The sequence below is a fragment of the Lutra lutra genome, chromosome 2, assembly GCF_902655055.1.
Source record: "Lutra lutra chromosome 2, mLutLut1.2, whole genome shotgun sequence".
Taxonomy (NCBI): domain Eukaryota; kingdom Metazoa; phylum Chordata; class Mammalia; order Carnivora; family Mustelidae; genus Lutra; species Lutra lutra.
This window is the reverse complement of record NC_062279.1, coordinates 201,720,439-201,738,474: the sequence shown is the minus strand read 5'-3', so window position 1 is coordinate 201,738,474 and position 18,036 is coordinate 201,720,439. Positions and strand designations below refer to the sequence as shown.

Sequence of the window (18,036 nt, the reverse complement as noted above, 5' to 3'; positions counted from 1 at the left end):
GGCTGAGACTTGCTAAGGGAAAGCCTCTGAGAGAGAGATACTTGGCCTGAGATCAGCATGTGGGGAAACAGATGTGAGAGGCTCAGGGCAGGGTTCTCCAAGGAGGATCAACAAGTATAAATCCCTAAAATGAGAATGAGCCTAGGGAGTGACTGAAAACCAGCAAAAAGTCCAACATAGATGAAATATAATCAGTGGGGAAAATAAGGGAATGAATACACAAGAGATGGACAGGATTCTGTGGGCCATCATAAGGAGGCTCTATTTTATTCTAGTTCATTCTTGGAACTCACTGTAAGTTTTTAATCATGGGATGATGACATCTGTTTCAGTCCTTAAAATCATCACGCTAGATGCTGTGTGGACAATAGAATACTAGTTACAGTGAGGATGCTGGGGAACTAGTCATGAGGCGGATGCAGAAATCCAGGAGGAAGATGTGGCAGCATTGGAAATAGAAGCTTTTGAGGTTCTGATATATATTGGAGGTACAATCCATAGGATTTACTTTAGGATGGGAATCTGGTTATAATGAAAGAGTAAAAAATAAAACTGAGTCTTAGTTATGGTGCTTAATTGAGTAGATGGGAAAGAACAGTGGAGGAGGGAATTCTGGAGACAGAAGGAAGTCTGTGGTCCTGTCTTGGCCATGTTGATTGATATAGAGATGCCTGCTAGACATTCAAGTAGACTGAGTAGATAGTGACACGAGGCTGTGGCTCAGCAAAGTGGTTGGGTTAGAGAGGGATCCAGTTACCTGGGAGAAAGTGCAAACACAGAAGAACGTGACTGAGGATGGACTAGAAGAACAAGACAGCATCCCATGATTGTACAGAGGATTCCAGAGAGGAAACTAAAATGTTGAGACCTGAGAAAGAGCAAAACAACAAAACAAAACAAAAGCAAAGCAAAGTTGTTGTGGTTGTTGCTTTGTCTCAAAAGCCTCAAGAAAAGAAAGGGTTTCAAAAGCAAGAAGCAATCAACCTTGTCAAATGCTGCTAAGAGGCTGAGAAAATGAGGAGAGAAAATGATTTTGACAAGTTTTTGACAAGTTCATTTTGACAAATGAAATTTGACAAGACATAGGCCACTGGAATGTGGGAGGGGAGATGCAAGGAGGGGCAAATTTAGAGGATAGATGCTAAATAATTGGGATCCAGGAGAAGGTAATGTTTGGACAATGAGGTTACCACTGGGGGATTCTCAGTAGAGGGCAACAAGGACCCCTTTCATGGGTGATTAGAATGACAATGTCTAAAGGCAAAATTCAGGTCTTAGAAGCAAGAGCCAAGGCTGTAGAACCAAACAGCCCAGACCAGATCCTATGAATGAGTAACTAGGATTGGCTGGACTCATGGGACATGCTAAGTTTTTGTCCTAAGGCAGCCTAAAAGACCCATGTAACTTATGACCTACACAGACTTAATCTACCTGGTTGGCTAAGCTTCTGTCCCTTTCATCATGAATCTTCATGAGATTCCCCCTTCCAATGATGAGCTATCAAAGGGGATATATGCCCAACTAGAGCACCACAAGTCTTTGAGCAAGAAGCTATGAGTAGAAACAGAAGTAAGGTATACATCTAGAATGACAGTACAAGGTAGAAAGGGCATCACAGAAAGTACAAAGTAGAAAAGGGCATCACAGCAATGAAGATAATAGGCTATGGGGAGACTTACTCAGGTCCCACTTGAGAAGAGATGAGGAAGAAGCAGGAGTCTGGACCTCAGCCTCTGGTGACGAGGGCCCTGTCATGTGAGGAGACTAACCAGTGGTTTGAGATCCATTAAACTATTAGGCCTGGTATTTGAGAAAAGTTTCAGTTTTCAGGTTGGAAAAGTAGGTGTTGGTGGAATTGCAGAAAACCTGAATGTCAGGTTGGGAGACTTGGACATTATTTGCTAAGAATGAGATCCCAGGAAGGTTTGTGAACAAGATGATGTGATGGTCAGAATGGTAATAGCATAAAGAGAAATTAGTCAAGCACTGAGCTTAGAGACTATTACAGTCTGCCTGGTGAGATGTGCTCATAGCTTTCAAATAGATTATATAACTTCAAATAATATGCTGTGAGAAGAATATCCACCAAGGATTTTGTGAAAATAGCTTTCCTTTCCTCTTCTTTTTTCCTTCCTTTGGGCAATTGGTGGGGGGATTGCTAGTCTCCTAGAGAAAGAGGACACGAAATGCCTTCTAAACATCTTACTCCAACCAAACCAAGCTGATTTAGAAGTTAAGAAAAGGAAGTCCCTTCCCCTCTTATTTTAAATAAAAAATTGAACTTTTCTCTCTAGCCTTTTTATCCTGGCTATATTCACTATGATTCTCTAAGCTTGAAGTCGTAGTAATTAAATATTTAATTTCAGCAAAATGGGATGACTAGAAAATGTTATACTTAAAATCTCTAGTCACACCCTGATGCCATTTAGATGAAGACATAGAGAGGATGTTATTCATGTCTGACCACAGTTTCCAGAGCCTGAAGGAGACTTGAAGGATGTTACGTTATACTTAATCAACACTTGCGAGTCAGAGCTTGATTTTAGCTGCGTGGAAACTTAAAATCATGTCTGCAGGACTGGGGAGGGTTCAGTTAATTGGGGTTGAATGGCTGGGGTAGAAGAAATGTCTTCCCTTGCACAGAATCATATAAGAGAGAACCCGTTCTAGGAATACTGCAAAAACAGACTTACACAGTGGCCAACCCTTCCTTGCCTTGGGCCAGTGATTCTGGAGTTTTTCTATTTACATAGTACATTTTCTTCTTTTCTGAACATCTCCAAACATTGCCCTAAGATTTCTTCTCTACTTTAACTATCCTGTATTCCCATGTTGCCAAAAACATTTCAATTATTATAAAATGTCTTTTGGGGGGGTATAGAAGCCTTTGGGAATTTAATATCTTCTTAAAGAAAACAACACTGAGCTGCTAAAGAAGCAGAAGTTTAAAACTGAATTTTTTTCACAAGTCTCTGGAATTTTTCTTTAAAAATATGGTAACAGCAAGACATCCATTTTTCCCATAAATTTCTGGAAATTTTACTATAAAACATAAAACCAGCAAGGCTTCAGAAACATTATTCCAGCCAGGCAAAGTTCCTCATGCAGTTTCTTTTTTATTTTTTTTAATACTTCTTAATAAAAAATAAGCTTCGCACCAAGAAACAGCGCTTTCAAACATCCCGAGCACATCTGTGCATTTATAGAAAGATAGAACAGGAAGATAACTTCTCTACCACTAAAACCTGATAGTATCAGAACTGTGGATAAATTGAAAAATGAAAAAAAAATCCTTAGAGTGTATTCCAAATCAAATACTAAAAATTCAGAAATAGGATTTCTAACAGGAGTTATGCCAAATTTAGCCATACTGGGTATATTCATTACCAAAAGCGTAGTTAATATGGCCACCAACTGGAAAGTGATTTTCAGCACAATTTTGATCCAGGGTTTCACTTACAAATTTGCAAATCATTTGCATTTATCATGGGACCGCATTGTGGTTTATATTATACTTTCTTAGAAATATCACTCTATTATGTCTGCCTTTCTCTCTCACTGTCTTCCCATTGTATAGCTCTCAGCCTCTCAAATTCATTACCAAGGGGAAGACTGTATATCAAGTTATATATTTCTAGTTCATCTAGTATTTTTTTCATATGCCCTCTTTATGCCCATTTTTCTTTAGAGATTGTTTTAATTAAGTTATATGTTCCTCTTCTTTTACTACGTATTTCCCCTAAATTATATGAAGAATGTAATTTTTAATTTTAAATGGGAAGTATATCACAGGCAGTAAAAGGGATTTTTCTGTTTGGAAACTCACTCAAAGTGAGTTGTAGTTACAAATCTGAGCTCTGAGCTTAGTTCCTTACCAATGAACATTTTGGAGGGTATCTCACTTATCCTCGATATTAATTCCCATAGATATAGAAAAAGTCTTTGATAAGAATCTTAGAACAGACAAACTAGTAGGAAGTCAAAGATTTTAATCTGTATAACCTTTCTGAAATGCAAAAATAATGTTGGCAAAAAGAAGAAAGGAGAGGTCTTAAAGACATTCAGACTTGGCTTCGAATGATCTGTCCCACCACTTGTAAGTGTCAGAACACAGGTGAGAATGCCCACACCTCGCTGGGACAGTCTGAGGATTAAGTATGGTGACATCTATAGACTGGCTCAGATATAGAGTATAGGACCCATGACACACAGTTAAAAAAAAAAAAAAATCCTTCTCTTTCCTTCCCTCCCCAACCCCACCCTCATGCCCATGTATGAAACACTACTTAAAAATTTCCCAAAATACTTTTACACACAAGGGACATGACAAAGCATTTCAATTTAAGTCAGAAACTCTTTTCTGAGTACATCACAGGAATAGACCATTAATATTATTCTAATGTCTTAGGGTATCCTCAGATGACCACAAAAAGGGGGAAACGAGGACGATGATGGCTCACCAGTATTCTTCATGGATCTTCGTTAATGAGAGGACATTTATCACCGGGTAATTATATGTCTGTATTATGTGTTATGCTGTTCCATGGTCATTCATGAATTCTGCCCTGGCACCGTGTCATTCTAAGCATGACATATGACCTAAAGATCAATAATATGAATCAACAGTGGGGACATTGAATAGGAATCAACAGTGGGGACATTGAATAGGAATTTGAAAAAATATGGTCCTAAAGACCGCTAACCCATAACCTCTCACGGAAGAATCCTTCATGCTTCCTAAGTAGTGGTCTAATTTACTTAAATGCTGAATTTCTATTTTCATAGTTGGCAGAATTCTCAGAAACAGCCTCAAGTAAAAGATCCAAGGCTCCTCATAAATGATATAACCAAAGAATTAGTCCAGGGCCCCAAACAGGTTTCGCTGTCCTCTCCTCTCCCTCCCTTGCCCCTCAGGACGCACCTCATTTTCACCATGCCCCCCTTGATGTTAAGTTCCGCAACATATGGGACATCCACAGTTGTTTCCTTGCACACAGCAGATAGCGTCTTACATGGGTTGGGGAACAACAGAGCAGGGGCTTGAAACCTCTAGAAGTAAAGCTGAGGACTGAATTGGCTTAGCTGGAGCAGAAGCGGATGAGGAGAAAGACAACACAGTACAAAAAAAGAAACCAAGGGGTCCAGAAGCGGACCCACATCTCACAGGGAAGAGGAACAAAGCCAAACAAACAATAGAGGCAAATGGATGTGAATGATGCCGGATCGGGCCATAGAAAGAGAGAGAACAACTATGGTCCAAAACGGAATTAGAGTCATACCTGGAGGACACACATGACAGATAAGAGGAGGAAGAATATGGGACGTAGAAGACAGTGGATTCTTCTTTTCATTCCTCAGGAACTTACTAACTGCTCCCTGTGGACGGGGATTCTTCTGGGCCCTGAGCGTTCTGCAGTGAGCCCAACAAAGCTCCCAGGCTCATGGGGTGCCTCCTAAAAGGGGGATACAGTAACTGTGTAAGACAAATGAGTAACAATGTATATCATTAGAGACCAAAGGTATGAAGAATAAAAATAAAGCAGAAAGGGAATAATGAGTGCCAGGGGAGGACAGCAGGGATTCATGGTGTCCCACTGGATGGCCCGGGAAGGTCTTAGTGGGGAGGTAGCATTAGAAGAAAAGCCTGAGGGAGGTGAGAAAGCAGGCTGTGCAGATAGCTGGCTGGGAGCAAAGGGGACAGCGGGTCACACCCTGAGGCAGGTGCACCCCTCTAAGGGTGGAGGAGGCCAGTGTGGGGAAACGAAGCAGGACGGACAGCAGAAGCTGAAGTTCCTGACATCATGGGCCAGAGTGTGCGGGATCTCACAGGCCATTGTGAGACCCCAGCTTGCCCACTTATGACAGGAGACGTCTTTGATGGATACTGAGCACATGAGTGAATGAATCAGTCTGCTGTGATGTTAGGAGGAGGCTGAAAAGGGGCACAAGGATGGGAGCAGAGAAATTATCAAGGAACTGATAGTTCAGGGTCGAGATGATGGTGCCTTGAGCCAAGGCGGCAGTAGTGGAGATTAAAAAGAAAGGCCAGATTCTGCATATATTTTGACGGAAGAGACAAACCACATTTGGTTGGGGTGGGGGAGGGTTTGAGATTCTAGTGATCCTTATTTTGTGTCATATTTTGAATTGACCAAATAGAGGACTGATTGTTTACCTTCTGTAGCCCAGAGCCCCTTTCAGACACTGGTATCCACGTATTAATTGGAGCTCCGGGTGGTAAAATAAAATATTGTAACATTTGCACAAACACTAGACTGGAAGATAGCATTTTTTTCAAAATGCCGTCCATGGGCTGCCCCCCACCCATCAGAAAATTTGGTAACAATGCAGACCCCGGGCTCCACTCCACAGTTAATCAGGTTATTTCTGATGCATACTCAAATCTAGGAACCACTGCTCAGAGGAGGAAGGGATTAACGTTTGAGAACTTCTAATCTCCTGAAATAAACAAAAGCCCGTGGAAATCTTTGAAAACAGTTGCCACAAATTATAAGAATACCGCTGACCACCTGTGATATCCAACTTGTCACAAATCTACCAAACACGTCCATTCTTTGATTCACTGGATAGAGAGTCATTCAGCTAGTACTCCGTACTACGTGATCAAGACAGAAATTATAAACTTATGAAGGGATTTTTATTTTCCTGCACAGAAACACATAAAAATAATGGAAAATAGTAGGAAAATAGAACCTGCTTAATGGAAATTTTGGCTTCAGCAAATTTCATGAGAGCTACATATGATCAAGAAAATAAGAGGTCATGATATTAATAGCATAGCAACAATATAACATTTATGTCTTACTGCTGAATGAGAATTCTCCAAGTTTAGACATTTCCCTGGGTAAAGGGTGTTGGCAGAAGCCAGCTTCATGCTCAAATGAAGTTTCCAGTTGCCGTTTCATTGCCTGGGGTCATCACTGCTTTGGTGCAACACATGGTGAATATTCTAAGTGAGCTGAGTTTAAAAAAAAAAAAAAAATGGTTCCATCTGGTTGCTTGCAAAGCACGCTCATTTCAGGTCCTAGGCTGAAATCAGGACACTTTAGAGGTGAGTAAATGCCAACCATGTACTTGAAAAATGTTCAAATCCTGTTTGAGAATGCAGATCAGATTTCATTCTCAGAATGGTAACTTTTTCTCCTACTTGGGAACCTAATACAGACCCTTGCAGGCTGCAGCTCTCCCAGGAGCAGCCCACGAGGCATGTGTGCATTCCCATCCTCAGTAAATAACTTTAATTAGTATGATGTAATAAAGTGTGGCTTGAAGTGCATTATTCTGAACAGTGTCTTTTTCCAAGCATGCTGGCCAGGCACCCTTAGCTGAAACAAAGGAATCAGCCACCTGCACCTCTTAGCACAAATTCAGCACAAAGAGCCAGTGTTCCAGAGGCTGCTCCTACCTGGCCAGTAGAGCCAGAGGGCAACGTTGGCCCAGTTTCCATGGCCAGGGTCTTCTCTCAATCAGAGGCACTGGAGCAAACACTGCGTGCCCCAGCGTGATCTGCAGGTAGGCTGAGGAAGAGGACACCATTCTCCTGAAGGCCACTGGACTGTCTTTAACAAAGGATAAGGGAGCCCTCCCTGACATATTTTTATTAAGGAGTCAGGATATTAAAATAAATCAGGAAAAAAAGTTCAAGACATGTTTGGGACCATCTCCTTTATTTATTTTTAAAAAGATTTTATTTATTTATTTGACAGAGGGATAGAGAACACAAATAGGCAGAGCAGCTGGGAGAGGGAGAGAGAGAAGCAGGCTCCCTGCTGAGCAGGGAACCCAATGCAGGGCTCAATCCCAGGACTCTGGGATCGGGACCTGAGCTGAAGGCAGACGCTTAACCAACTGAGCCACCCAGGTGCCCAGAGACCATCTCCTTTAAATGTGATAATTTTTTTTCTGTGTGAGGATTGTTTTTAAAGATTTATCTTAACATTTCCATTATTAGGTTTGAAATTTTCATAATGAAAACTGGGTATCATGTTAGTTACTAGGTCAAAAAATGGTCAATAACTCCCCCCCAGATATGTGAAAAAGTTCATTTATTTAGCTTTCTTTATGTCAGATATTTTTCAATCAGCATTGACAGAAGTGAGGCATACCAATTTGACTGTTATTCCCAATGAAATTTACTTATTATCACTTTGGTCAGCTACAAAATAAGATTATCCATCCCTCCAATACACACTGAAAATATTTCAATAGAAAATCTGATAAAATCAAAATCCGGAGAGGAGAAATACATTAACTTATGGAATTTACTTGAATTTCAGGATATGTAACACTGGTGAAAGATTTTTTTCCCCCTCTAAAAATAGGTCAGGGTGCACCTGGGTGGCTCAGTCCATTAAGCGCCTAACTCTTGATTTCAGCTCAGGTTGTGATCTCAGGGTCCTAAGATTGAGCTTCAGGTCAGGCTCTGCACTCAGCACAGAGTCTGCTCCAGATTCTCTCCCTCTCCCTCTGCCCCTTCTCCTGCTTGCTCTCTCTCTCTCTCAAATAAATAAATAAATAAAATCTTAAAAAGATAGGCCAGGATTTAATTTTCTATATTAAACAATTACTGAGAACATACCATGAACCAGAAGATATACTAGAATATTCCATAATATAATATTCCATACTAGAGTATAGAATTTTGAGCAAAAATAGAACAAGAGCCACCTGAAGCTTCAGATCTCTTCACCAGCATCATCTGAAGGGCTTGCTACACAAAAGATTGCAGGGCTCCATTCCCAAATTGTGACGCAGTAGGTCTGGACTGGAGTGAGCATTCCCATGTCTAAGTTCCCACGTACTGCAGGTGCTACTGGTCTGGGAGTCACACTTTGAGAACCACAGGTCTGAAGTCCTGATAATAAAGTGAGCTAAGTGTTCAGAAGGAGCGGGACCCTTTAGAGAAGAGGGACCTCGCTTAAGTAGGGCACGATCCCTGAGATCTGAACAAGGAGGAGCGAGCAACTTTAAGAGAGTGAGCAGGAGAGCATTCTTGACATGGGGAGTTTGCCTGAAATCCTTATGGCCAGAGGGAGCTCAGAGTTCCAGCAAGTGAAAAGTTCCCAGGGTGGGGGGTGGGGTACAGGACACAGGGAAAAGCATCTCTTGAACGTATGTTGGGCAAAGCAGATGCTATGATATGTTCTCTATGCTCTGTATAGAGACTGAAGTGTAAGGCAGATGCTGGGAAGAGAAACAAGGAAGCTTCTTCTTTCTTTTTTTTTTTTTTAAGATTTTATTTATTTATTTGACACAAAGAGAGAGCACAAGCGGGGGGTGGGTGCGGCAGGCAGAGGGGGAGGGAGAAGCAGGCTCCTCGCTGAGCGGGGAGCCCAATGCCGGCCTTGATCCCCGGACCCTGGGATCATGACCTGAGCTGAAGGCAGACACTTAACTGCCTGAGTCACCCAATCGCCCCGATATATATAGTTTCAAATGTAAGGAGAATCAGTGATCAGAGTCCTGGCAGCATTGCAGAAGAGCGGGGGAAGAGCCTGGTACCTTGGTACCAAGAAAGCTCCTGTCCTTAGCTCCCGCTTGGGGGCGTGGTCCCGAGGACCACAGACCATCTGCTGTGTTCCAGACACTCTGGTAACAATCTCCGTGGTCCAAGAGGCTATTGATGAATTAACAGAAGAGACAGTTGGTTTCCCCCTCCCTGGGGAATGGGGGCCTCGGGCTGAGGAGACAGGGTAGCCCTTCTCAGCAAACACAAAAGCCTCTAACTGTTCATACACAAAGGGTGTTATGAACAGGCAACCCGCGTCTGCTCCAGTCATGACCAGAGCTGCATGGCATGTTTGTGTTTACTTGTCAACTGGTTTTAAAAATGTGTAAGGCTTGGAGCCGCCTGGGTGGATTGGTCGTTGGGCAGCTGCCTTTGGCTCAGGTCATGGTCCCAGGATCCTGGGATCGAGCCCCACTGAGCTCCCCACTCAGTGGGAAGTCTGCGTCTCTCCCTCCCTCTCCCTTTGCTCAAACTCCTCTCTCTCTTTCTCCCTCAAATAAGTAAATAAAAACTTAAAAAAAAAAAGAAAAATGTATAAGGCTTGGATTAGAAAAACCCAAAATGAAAGTTCAACACATGGGAGAATGCGAAGCAAGATCCCAGTTTAAGCCGCAAACCAGCCCAGTTGCTCCATCCCCTCATCTCTATACCCAGCCCTGCCCCAAGTCCAGCTGGCTCCACCTCCAAAAGCCAAGCACTTCTCCCCATCCAGTCCAAGCCCCCATTATCTCTCGCCTGGGCAACTGCGGCAGCGTCCTCAGAGGCCGCCTGCTTCCATTCCCCGTCCCGGTAGCCACTGCCCCCAGCAGCCAGGATGGCCCTTTACAGTGTAAGACGCAACATCCTGCTTGAAGCCAGCAGGTTCCTATTATAGACTCTTTACCATAAGGGGGCTCTAAGGCCCAATGTGACCTGGCCCGAGGACGTTTAGAACCTCATCTTAACCCCTCTTCCCTTCTTTCTCTCCTCCAAACACGCTAAGCTTAGTCTTGCACTCAGGCAATGCATCTCTGGTTAGGGATGCTCTGCTTGACTCTTTGCATGGCTGGCTCCTTCCCATGACTGTGGTCTCGGTTGGATATGTCAGTCCTCCCGATGTCCCCCTCTGGCATATCTTCCACGTGATGCATGGCATCACGTGATCCTGTTTTATTGTGCTTCGAGCATTTATCCTGGGTCAAATCAGCAGATTTCTGATTCTGCTCTTTTGTTTTCTTCTGTCCTCCTCCTAGAGAAAGGAAGTCCCGTCACTGCAGGGGCATCATTGGCTGTATGCGCTGCAGTACCCCCAGCATCTGTTGCGTTGTCTGTTCCATAGTGACCCTTCAGACTTTCTCCGATCATGCCTGAGTGTGCAAGTACCCGACCTCGGAGACCTAAATCGCAACCTTAGTGTGTTGGCATGCGCTACCCTTCAATACTGTTTCATGTCTAGGGGTAAAGTGACGAAACCAGGGCTTCTCTTTAATGTACATGCATATTTCCTGGGTGTCTTGGTTAAAATACAGATTTTAATTTCTAGCGAGATGCCTCCCGGGTGTTCAGACAATCCCGGAAAAGGTGTCATTCTGGAATCTTTCGATGGACAAAATAACAGCCTCCCAGAGACGGTTACAACCTAAGCCTCTGAACCTGTGACTATTTCACGTTGTGTGGCAAAAGAGGATTAAGATTACTGATCAACTGACCTTAGAGAGATTTTTTATATGGGCCCGATGTAATCCCAAGGATCTTTGGGAAGATATGGGAAGGGAGGAGAGCTTTGTGAGGAGAATCTGTCAGAGCGAGTCTGCTGAGAATGGTCATTGCTGGCTTTGAGATGGAAAGGGGGTTGGAGCCAAAGGATCTCGAAATGAGAAAGCGGGAAAACGGATAAATAGGTCTCCATTCTCGGCCCTAACACCATTCACACATCGGTACTTGTTCTCTCCAAAACACTCAGCCACAACAAGAAAAGTGACTACTTCATCAAAGTGGAGGTGGTTCCGAGTCCTTACTTTGGATTGGAATAAAAATATAAAACCGGTGCTGATTAGTGAATAATATTAGGGCTGTGAACCAGAGACCATAGCTCCCTGTGTTTCAGGCCAGAGAAGAGATTACAGAGCAGAGACTTCCTTCCTTCTCTCTTCCCTGTCCACAAACTGCTCGGGCTGCCTCTAGGAATTCAGCTGTGTGTGATGACAGAAAAGGGGGTCTGATATGGGAGCAACTCATTGCAGCTGACAACTGCAATAACAGATTGTGAATTTTTTTAAGCTTTTTCATAATAAATCTTTAAAAGCCCAACCCTAGAGGAAGAGGGGATGGATAAGTATCTTCCTTCATCTGAAATTGTTGGAAGGTGCACTAGTGTGTTAAAATATCAAATACTGAGACTCACCCTTAGAAAGGAATTCTCTTAAAAATCAGATGTCAGGGGTGCCTGGGTGGCTCAGTTGGTTAAGCGTCTGCCTTTGGCTTAGGTCATGATCCCAGAGTCCTGAGATCGAACCCCGAATGGGGCTCCCTGCTCGGCAGGGAGCCTGCTTCTCCCTCAGCCTCTCCTCCTGCTTGTACTCTCTCTGTCTCTCTCTCAAATGAATAAATAAAATCCTTAAAAAAAAAAAATCAGATGTCAGATCTAGAGCACTCATCCGTGTTCTTCAGAAGCACTGGCATTTTAACAAATGATACTCCTTTGCCTCTCCCTTTTGAACCCTCTTTTAGGTCTTATCCACTTCTAGTGACATCGTTCTGTGTAGCTAAGGCCCCTCTCTTCAACTGTATGGTTAGTTCATCATCAAGAAAACACTTTGGGCATTTTTCTTTGTTTCGTATCCACCAGCTAGCCATCATTTCAAGTTTCCCCAAGTCTTTAATCCTTTTGTTCTTATCTGGGTTCTTGGGGTTGAGGACCTGAGAGAAGCTGGCACTTCTATCTACTCATGACTCTGGGCCAGTTTTTACAGGACTCACCCGGAAAAGACGAATCCCCCCAAAATACAGAAGTCCAAAGTGGCCTAAGCCAGCCCAGGAGTGATCGTGGGGAGGAGAGGCACATCTGGTTATACTACCGTATTGATCAGATTTGTAGTGAAGTTCACACAACCCGCAGGTCCTTTTTGTTACGGGTTGTCAGCAGTGAAGAGGGAGGGAGTTGGGTCTCGGGATAAAACTGCTTGGATGAGCAAAGGGAACAGAGCACAGGCACCCTCATCCTGCTCATCGGCAGTAATTACTGATACTTTAGCAGAATTACTAGAAATATTAGAAACCCTTCCTTTTTGAAAAGGGCAGCCCTTTCGAAGGAAGTCAGGAGAGGTCCCCAGTCATTCAGGATTTGCCTTTTTACTGCCACCCAGATAGCCCTCCTCTTCCCTGTTCCCAACGTCGCTGTTTTCAAACTGTGGAGCCCAGCCCCTTCATTTGCAATGGAAATGTGAAGGGCCTACTGCGGCTGAGGAAGGTCTCTATGCAAAGATTGAAAGGCAGGCTTCTTTGTTCAGGTGAGCCGGGAGAGGTGGCCAGAGGCAGAAAGATCCGGAGCTGAGGCGGCTGAGAGGAGAGTGGCTGCAGAAGTTCGCTATTTTAGTTCCAGGCTTCAAGTCGACAGTCACAAGGATAAAGTACGTTAAGAGAATTCTGCTGGTGTTTGCAGGCATCACACAGATGTCAATAATATGAAATGACACGTTGTCTTGGCAAATGGCTTCATGATAAGGTCCTCCTAATTTTTCTGTTGTCCCAGTTTCTGGTTCCACCTCCAAAAACATACAGGAGTTTATATTATGTTTTTATGAAAGTAAACCTATGACAAGATTATATATGCTTTATGCACTTATTATATAAAGTTTGAGAAGTAGACAGAACTACAACCCATAAAATAGATCCCTGTCCTGATTGCCAGCACATGGCCCCAGCCGGGTCACCTTTACATACTTCATTCATAGTTATTTTACTAAAAACAGTAAGTTTTAAATTCAGTTTTTTAACCTAGCACAAAATTATTGATCCCATAGCTCAAATTTAACCTTAGGAACAAAATCCATGTGTTTTTGGGTGGAGAACCAAATGTATAAGACAGAGAGGTAACATTTTTATTCTCCCTCAATTTTTCATCTCTTTAAAAATACTCTTTCAGAAGGGTTAGGTTCTTTCTCCTAAACACGGCAATATCCACAGTAGAACGTTGTTTCTAAGGCTGCGGTCACAACACAGTTTGGGGATGCCTGATTGGGAACCCCGACATTTTCCAGTAAGTCTCCCCGGGGCAGAAGTCTCATAAAGTCAGGAGGCACAGCCCAGGTCAAAGACACCTTCCCTGGCTAAGCTGAGCTGTACTTTTTTCCGGTTTATTTCCTGGGAGCCTCTGAAGTTTGTGTTAGGTTACATCGTGGTTTGTCTTTACTGGGTCCAAATAGTAAGAATCACTTAGCAAAGAGTGAGACAGGGTTTTTGGTTTCCAGGAGAGGGATTGGATATCCACTTAATTACACTGTATATCATTACTAAAGCAAGAGCAAGAACTCTCCTTACAACTAACATTTGACATCCATTCTCTCTATGGATGCAAGGCATAACTCCGGTCCATCCATCATGCTGTCCTGTGTCCATGAATAGTACAGGTTTATAAGATCAAATAAATATTATTTCTTCCGGCCAGCTAAATAGCATGATTAGATTGAGGAACTCATTTCTTGCAAAGTCCATTACTCACGGCAGACGTCAGTGTGCGGGTAATTCCCATCTGCTGAGCAGCTGCAATTCAGGCCACAAAGTACAAAGTACACCTAAGCATTTTACAGTTAATTCTGGATGCACTATTGCTCGTAAAACCAGGCTGGGAGCCTTAAAGGAACAGGAGCCCTGAGCCCTCTTCTGCATCCGGGTGCTGTACCTGTCATCCCTGTGTCCAGTCTTGCGGTTAGCACACTTCTCAAACTGCTGTGAATAATTCTGGGTGTCCATCAGCCTCTATCGGGATCTGATCTCAGCACTGCCAGTGCACAGTGCCAGCTTCTCTCTTGAGAAGGTTATCCTTCTATCCCTTCATTTAGTTAGAAGTCCAGTTTATATGGAAGTTTGCCATTCCTCAGTTTTCTTAAAACACTTTCCTTATCAGGGCGCCTGGGTGGCTCAGTCCATTAAGTGACTGCCTTTGGCTCAGTCATGATCTCAGGGTCCTGGGATCAAGCCCTGAGTGGGCTCTCTGCTCAGTGGAGAGCCTGCTTCTCTCTCTGCCCCTTCGCCCTCAGAAACAGAAGCTGAGGGAATAAGATTATATAAAAATTCATTTGCCTGAATAACAACCCTCACAGCTCAGCATATCAGGAGTTGCATCCCAAGTGAACCAGAAATTTCTATATGCTTCCCTAGCACTCAATAATGAGAGCCATAAACGTGTTCATACTCCTTACCAGTACAATAATTTTTAGGAAATATCTCACAGTAGTGACTCCAAGGGAACAAGTCTCTTGTGTGTGCAATGATATTTAGAACAGAAATATTAATTAACACTGAAATCCTAAAGTAACTCGGTTGGAAATGGAACCATAGCATGGAGGAATTCTGTAGAATCTTTTTACGTGGTGATTGTGTGAAGTGTATAGAACCTTGCAAATGTGCTCATTTAAATTACAGTGTCAGATGGAAAGAGTACATTTACATGGTCTCAAGCATAAAAGTCAATATATGTGAATTCCGTCATTCAATATTCGGTAAGCATTCATTGATTAAGAGCCTACTATGAAAAAGTCTCTGCTCTAGCACTGGGAAGACAATTATGAATAAAATAGACCAAAATCCCCACCCTCATAGAGCCATGTATTCTTAAGGGAGGGAGAAGATATTGAGGATCATAAGAATTTTAACAAATGATATATTTCGAAATTTAATATAAGATTCCCCCCCCCCATTAAACTGCTTGTATAAAAAAGCTGTCCCTCCTTTATTTGGTATGTTTCATATTTTAGGAATAAGAATTTCTCTGATCATTTCATTCAACTGGTGTTCATAGAGTTCTTACTATGTACCAAACACTTTTCCGGGCACATGGAATATAGTACAAACAAAACATACAAGCACACCAATTCTTGTGGAGCTATGGTGAGAGAGGCCGAATATCAGACAAATAAATTAAATGTGTACAAGGTTAGAGGTTTTGAAGGGGCAGATGTAAGAAGGCAGGGTATGAATGTTGGGAGAAGGCAAACCTTTAGATTGAGTGGTTGGAAGCACTCCTTGAGATGGTGCCTTCTGAGTAAAAAGTTAAAGAAAATGTGTAAACAGTGTGACACTGGGTGGGGGGTAAGAGGAGAGGTCATTCTGGATAGGGCGATCAGCAAGTGCAAAGGCCCTGAGGTTAGAGTGTGCCTGACATATTCAAAGAACATTAAGGAAGCCAGTGGCTAGAGTGCAGTGAGTGAAGAAATGAATAGTAGGAAATGAGATCAAAGGGAAAGAGAAGTCCAGATCACATCTGGCCTTTTAAGTCATTGGAAGGATGTTGGCTTTTATCCCAAATAATGAAAAGATACTGGAGAGTTCTGAGCTGAAGACAGAGATGATCAGGTTTGCATTAAAATAATAACTGCTGTTACAACAGACTACAGGTACCGGAGGCTTTGAGGAGACCATCGCAGTAACCCAGGTGAGAGAAGATGGCTCGGACCAATAGGTTAGTTAAGGAGGGTGAGGATCTTAGGCTGTGGAGACACAGGGGGAAGGTAGAGGAGGGGCAGGAACCAGTATTCCCACTGCCAGAGCCCACCTGCCACGAAGGATTAATAACTTGGGAGCAGTGACCATTTCTGAGCTGTTACTATACCCTGTGTAGGAAACATGACATCAGGCACATACTAGGCACTTAATTTAAGCTGATTAAACATTACAAAAGCAAAAAGAAATGTGAAACCATATCTTTATTTTGTGGCTGTCTCCTGTCACAGAACAGTCTCCCCATCACTTTGCCCTGAGTCATTTTCCCTTCTTTGTTTATTTATTTATGAATTAGCCCCTCCAGTGTTTGTTGATGCCCCAAGAAGACTTCATTTTCAATGACCAGCAGTAAGTGAAAATGACAGAGCAGCGAAGATTCCGTTGAGTCATTTCTTTCTCATACCTGTATGAACTAAAGGCACTTTTATCGCCTTTTACTGTTAAAAAACCTGATTGTAACCAAATGTAACTTTTTTTTTTTAGAGAACAACTCAATTCTTTATTGAAGACCTATAACATTTTTTATGGGAACCAGAAAAATCTGCATATTGTATATGGACAGGTAAGCCCACAAAGAAATACAATACAGTTTGATCCCCAGAAAGAAATTCCATGAAGGTATAAAGGAATCAGGATAAGTTGGAGTCCATAATCTAGCAACCAAGTGGTCTGGAAAAGCAGGTGAATCTTTGACTTGGTCATTATTTTTATTTTTAGACTTTATCACAAGATCCCTGTCCTGGTACCTGTGACTTTTTAAGCAGTTTTAGGGATAGGAAGCATTTAAAATTATTATAATGAACTATTTACTTTCTATTTTTAAAACAATGTATAAAAATTATTTTGCACAGCAGTTCCACTGGAAATCTATCATAATACTTTCTGATAAATGTACCAGAACGTATAGAGAAGGTGGTGTCATCCCACGGTGACATAATTTGTAATAGAATTTGGAGATATCTTAAGTCTACACCAGTGGGGGATTGCTCAAATAAATATGATACGGATGGTAACGTAGTTTGATTTGGTCGTTAAGATGCATCAGTTAGATTCCAATGGATGTGTACTATGTTAAAACAAATGTTAAGATGTGAAAAAAACAATTCAGAGAAGTCCTGAAACTAGAAAGCATTTTTAGGAGTGCAAGTTGCAGGCTGTTTTACAAACTGGACTTAGATTTTTCTTTTTTCCTCTTCTCCTTCTTTGAAGGCTTCATTCTCCATGTCTCTCCGCTCGGTCTTGTAACCTAATGGAGCTCACTTCACATCTTTATGATATCTTCCTGGTCCCAAGGAACCTTAGACTTTTCTACCTCTGATTCAAATCTTCAAATCTGATGGTAAAGCATTAGGTTTAGGCTACTGTGATTTGGCTTAAAATTGCCATTGGGACAGAAGGAAACTTATAAACTACTCTGGCCTTTACTAGAGAAGTTAAGCGATTTAGGTCAATTGAACATTTTAGTTATCTTCCCAAATGTAATAGAAGAAGGAAATAACTAATCCCTTTACAAAGAAATGGGTATAACTTTTATTTCAATACTGTCCTATATCTTAGATCTCTATTATATATAATTGTAAAGATAATTTAGGAAAATTTAATAATAAAAGGTCAAAACTTTAAAAAATGATTGTTTATATTTTACTTGAAGCTTCTACAAAATTCATGATAAGATATTTGTTTCCTTTAGGAAAATGTTTGAATTCTGATGTTACAAACGTGATTTGAGGCATGCTCTTTCCAATTCTATGAACAGTGTTCAACTTACAATACAAAAGTCATTTAATTTTTTAAAATTACATGAAGTG

At 42.1% G+C, this 18,036-nt stretch overlaps 1 protein-coding gene across 3 annotated transcripts in view; it reads left to right on the top strand.

The window, feature by feature from the left end:
- Positions 1 to 18,036, top strand: part of RASSF6 (Ras association domain family member 6) — a 42,391-nt gene that overhangs the window by 6,431 nt on the left and 17,924 nt on the right. For 2 of the 3 annotated variants that reach the window (XM_047719506.1, XM_047719505.1), the window contains exons 2-3: positions 4,409 to 4,507; positions 16,712 to 16,790. In XM_047719506.1, coding sequence (XP_047575462.1) covers positions 4,449 to 4,507; positions 16,712 to 16,790 — 138 coding nt within the window. In that variant the 5' untranslated portion in view covers positions 4,409 to 4,448. Of the gene's footprint in view, positions 1 to 4,408; positions 4,508 to 16,711; positions 16,791 to 18,036 lie in introns of those variants that run through there. The other variant, XM_047719507.1, reaches the window with a different exon arrangement.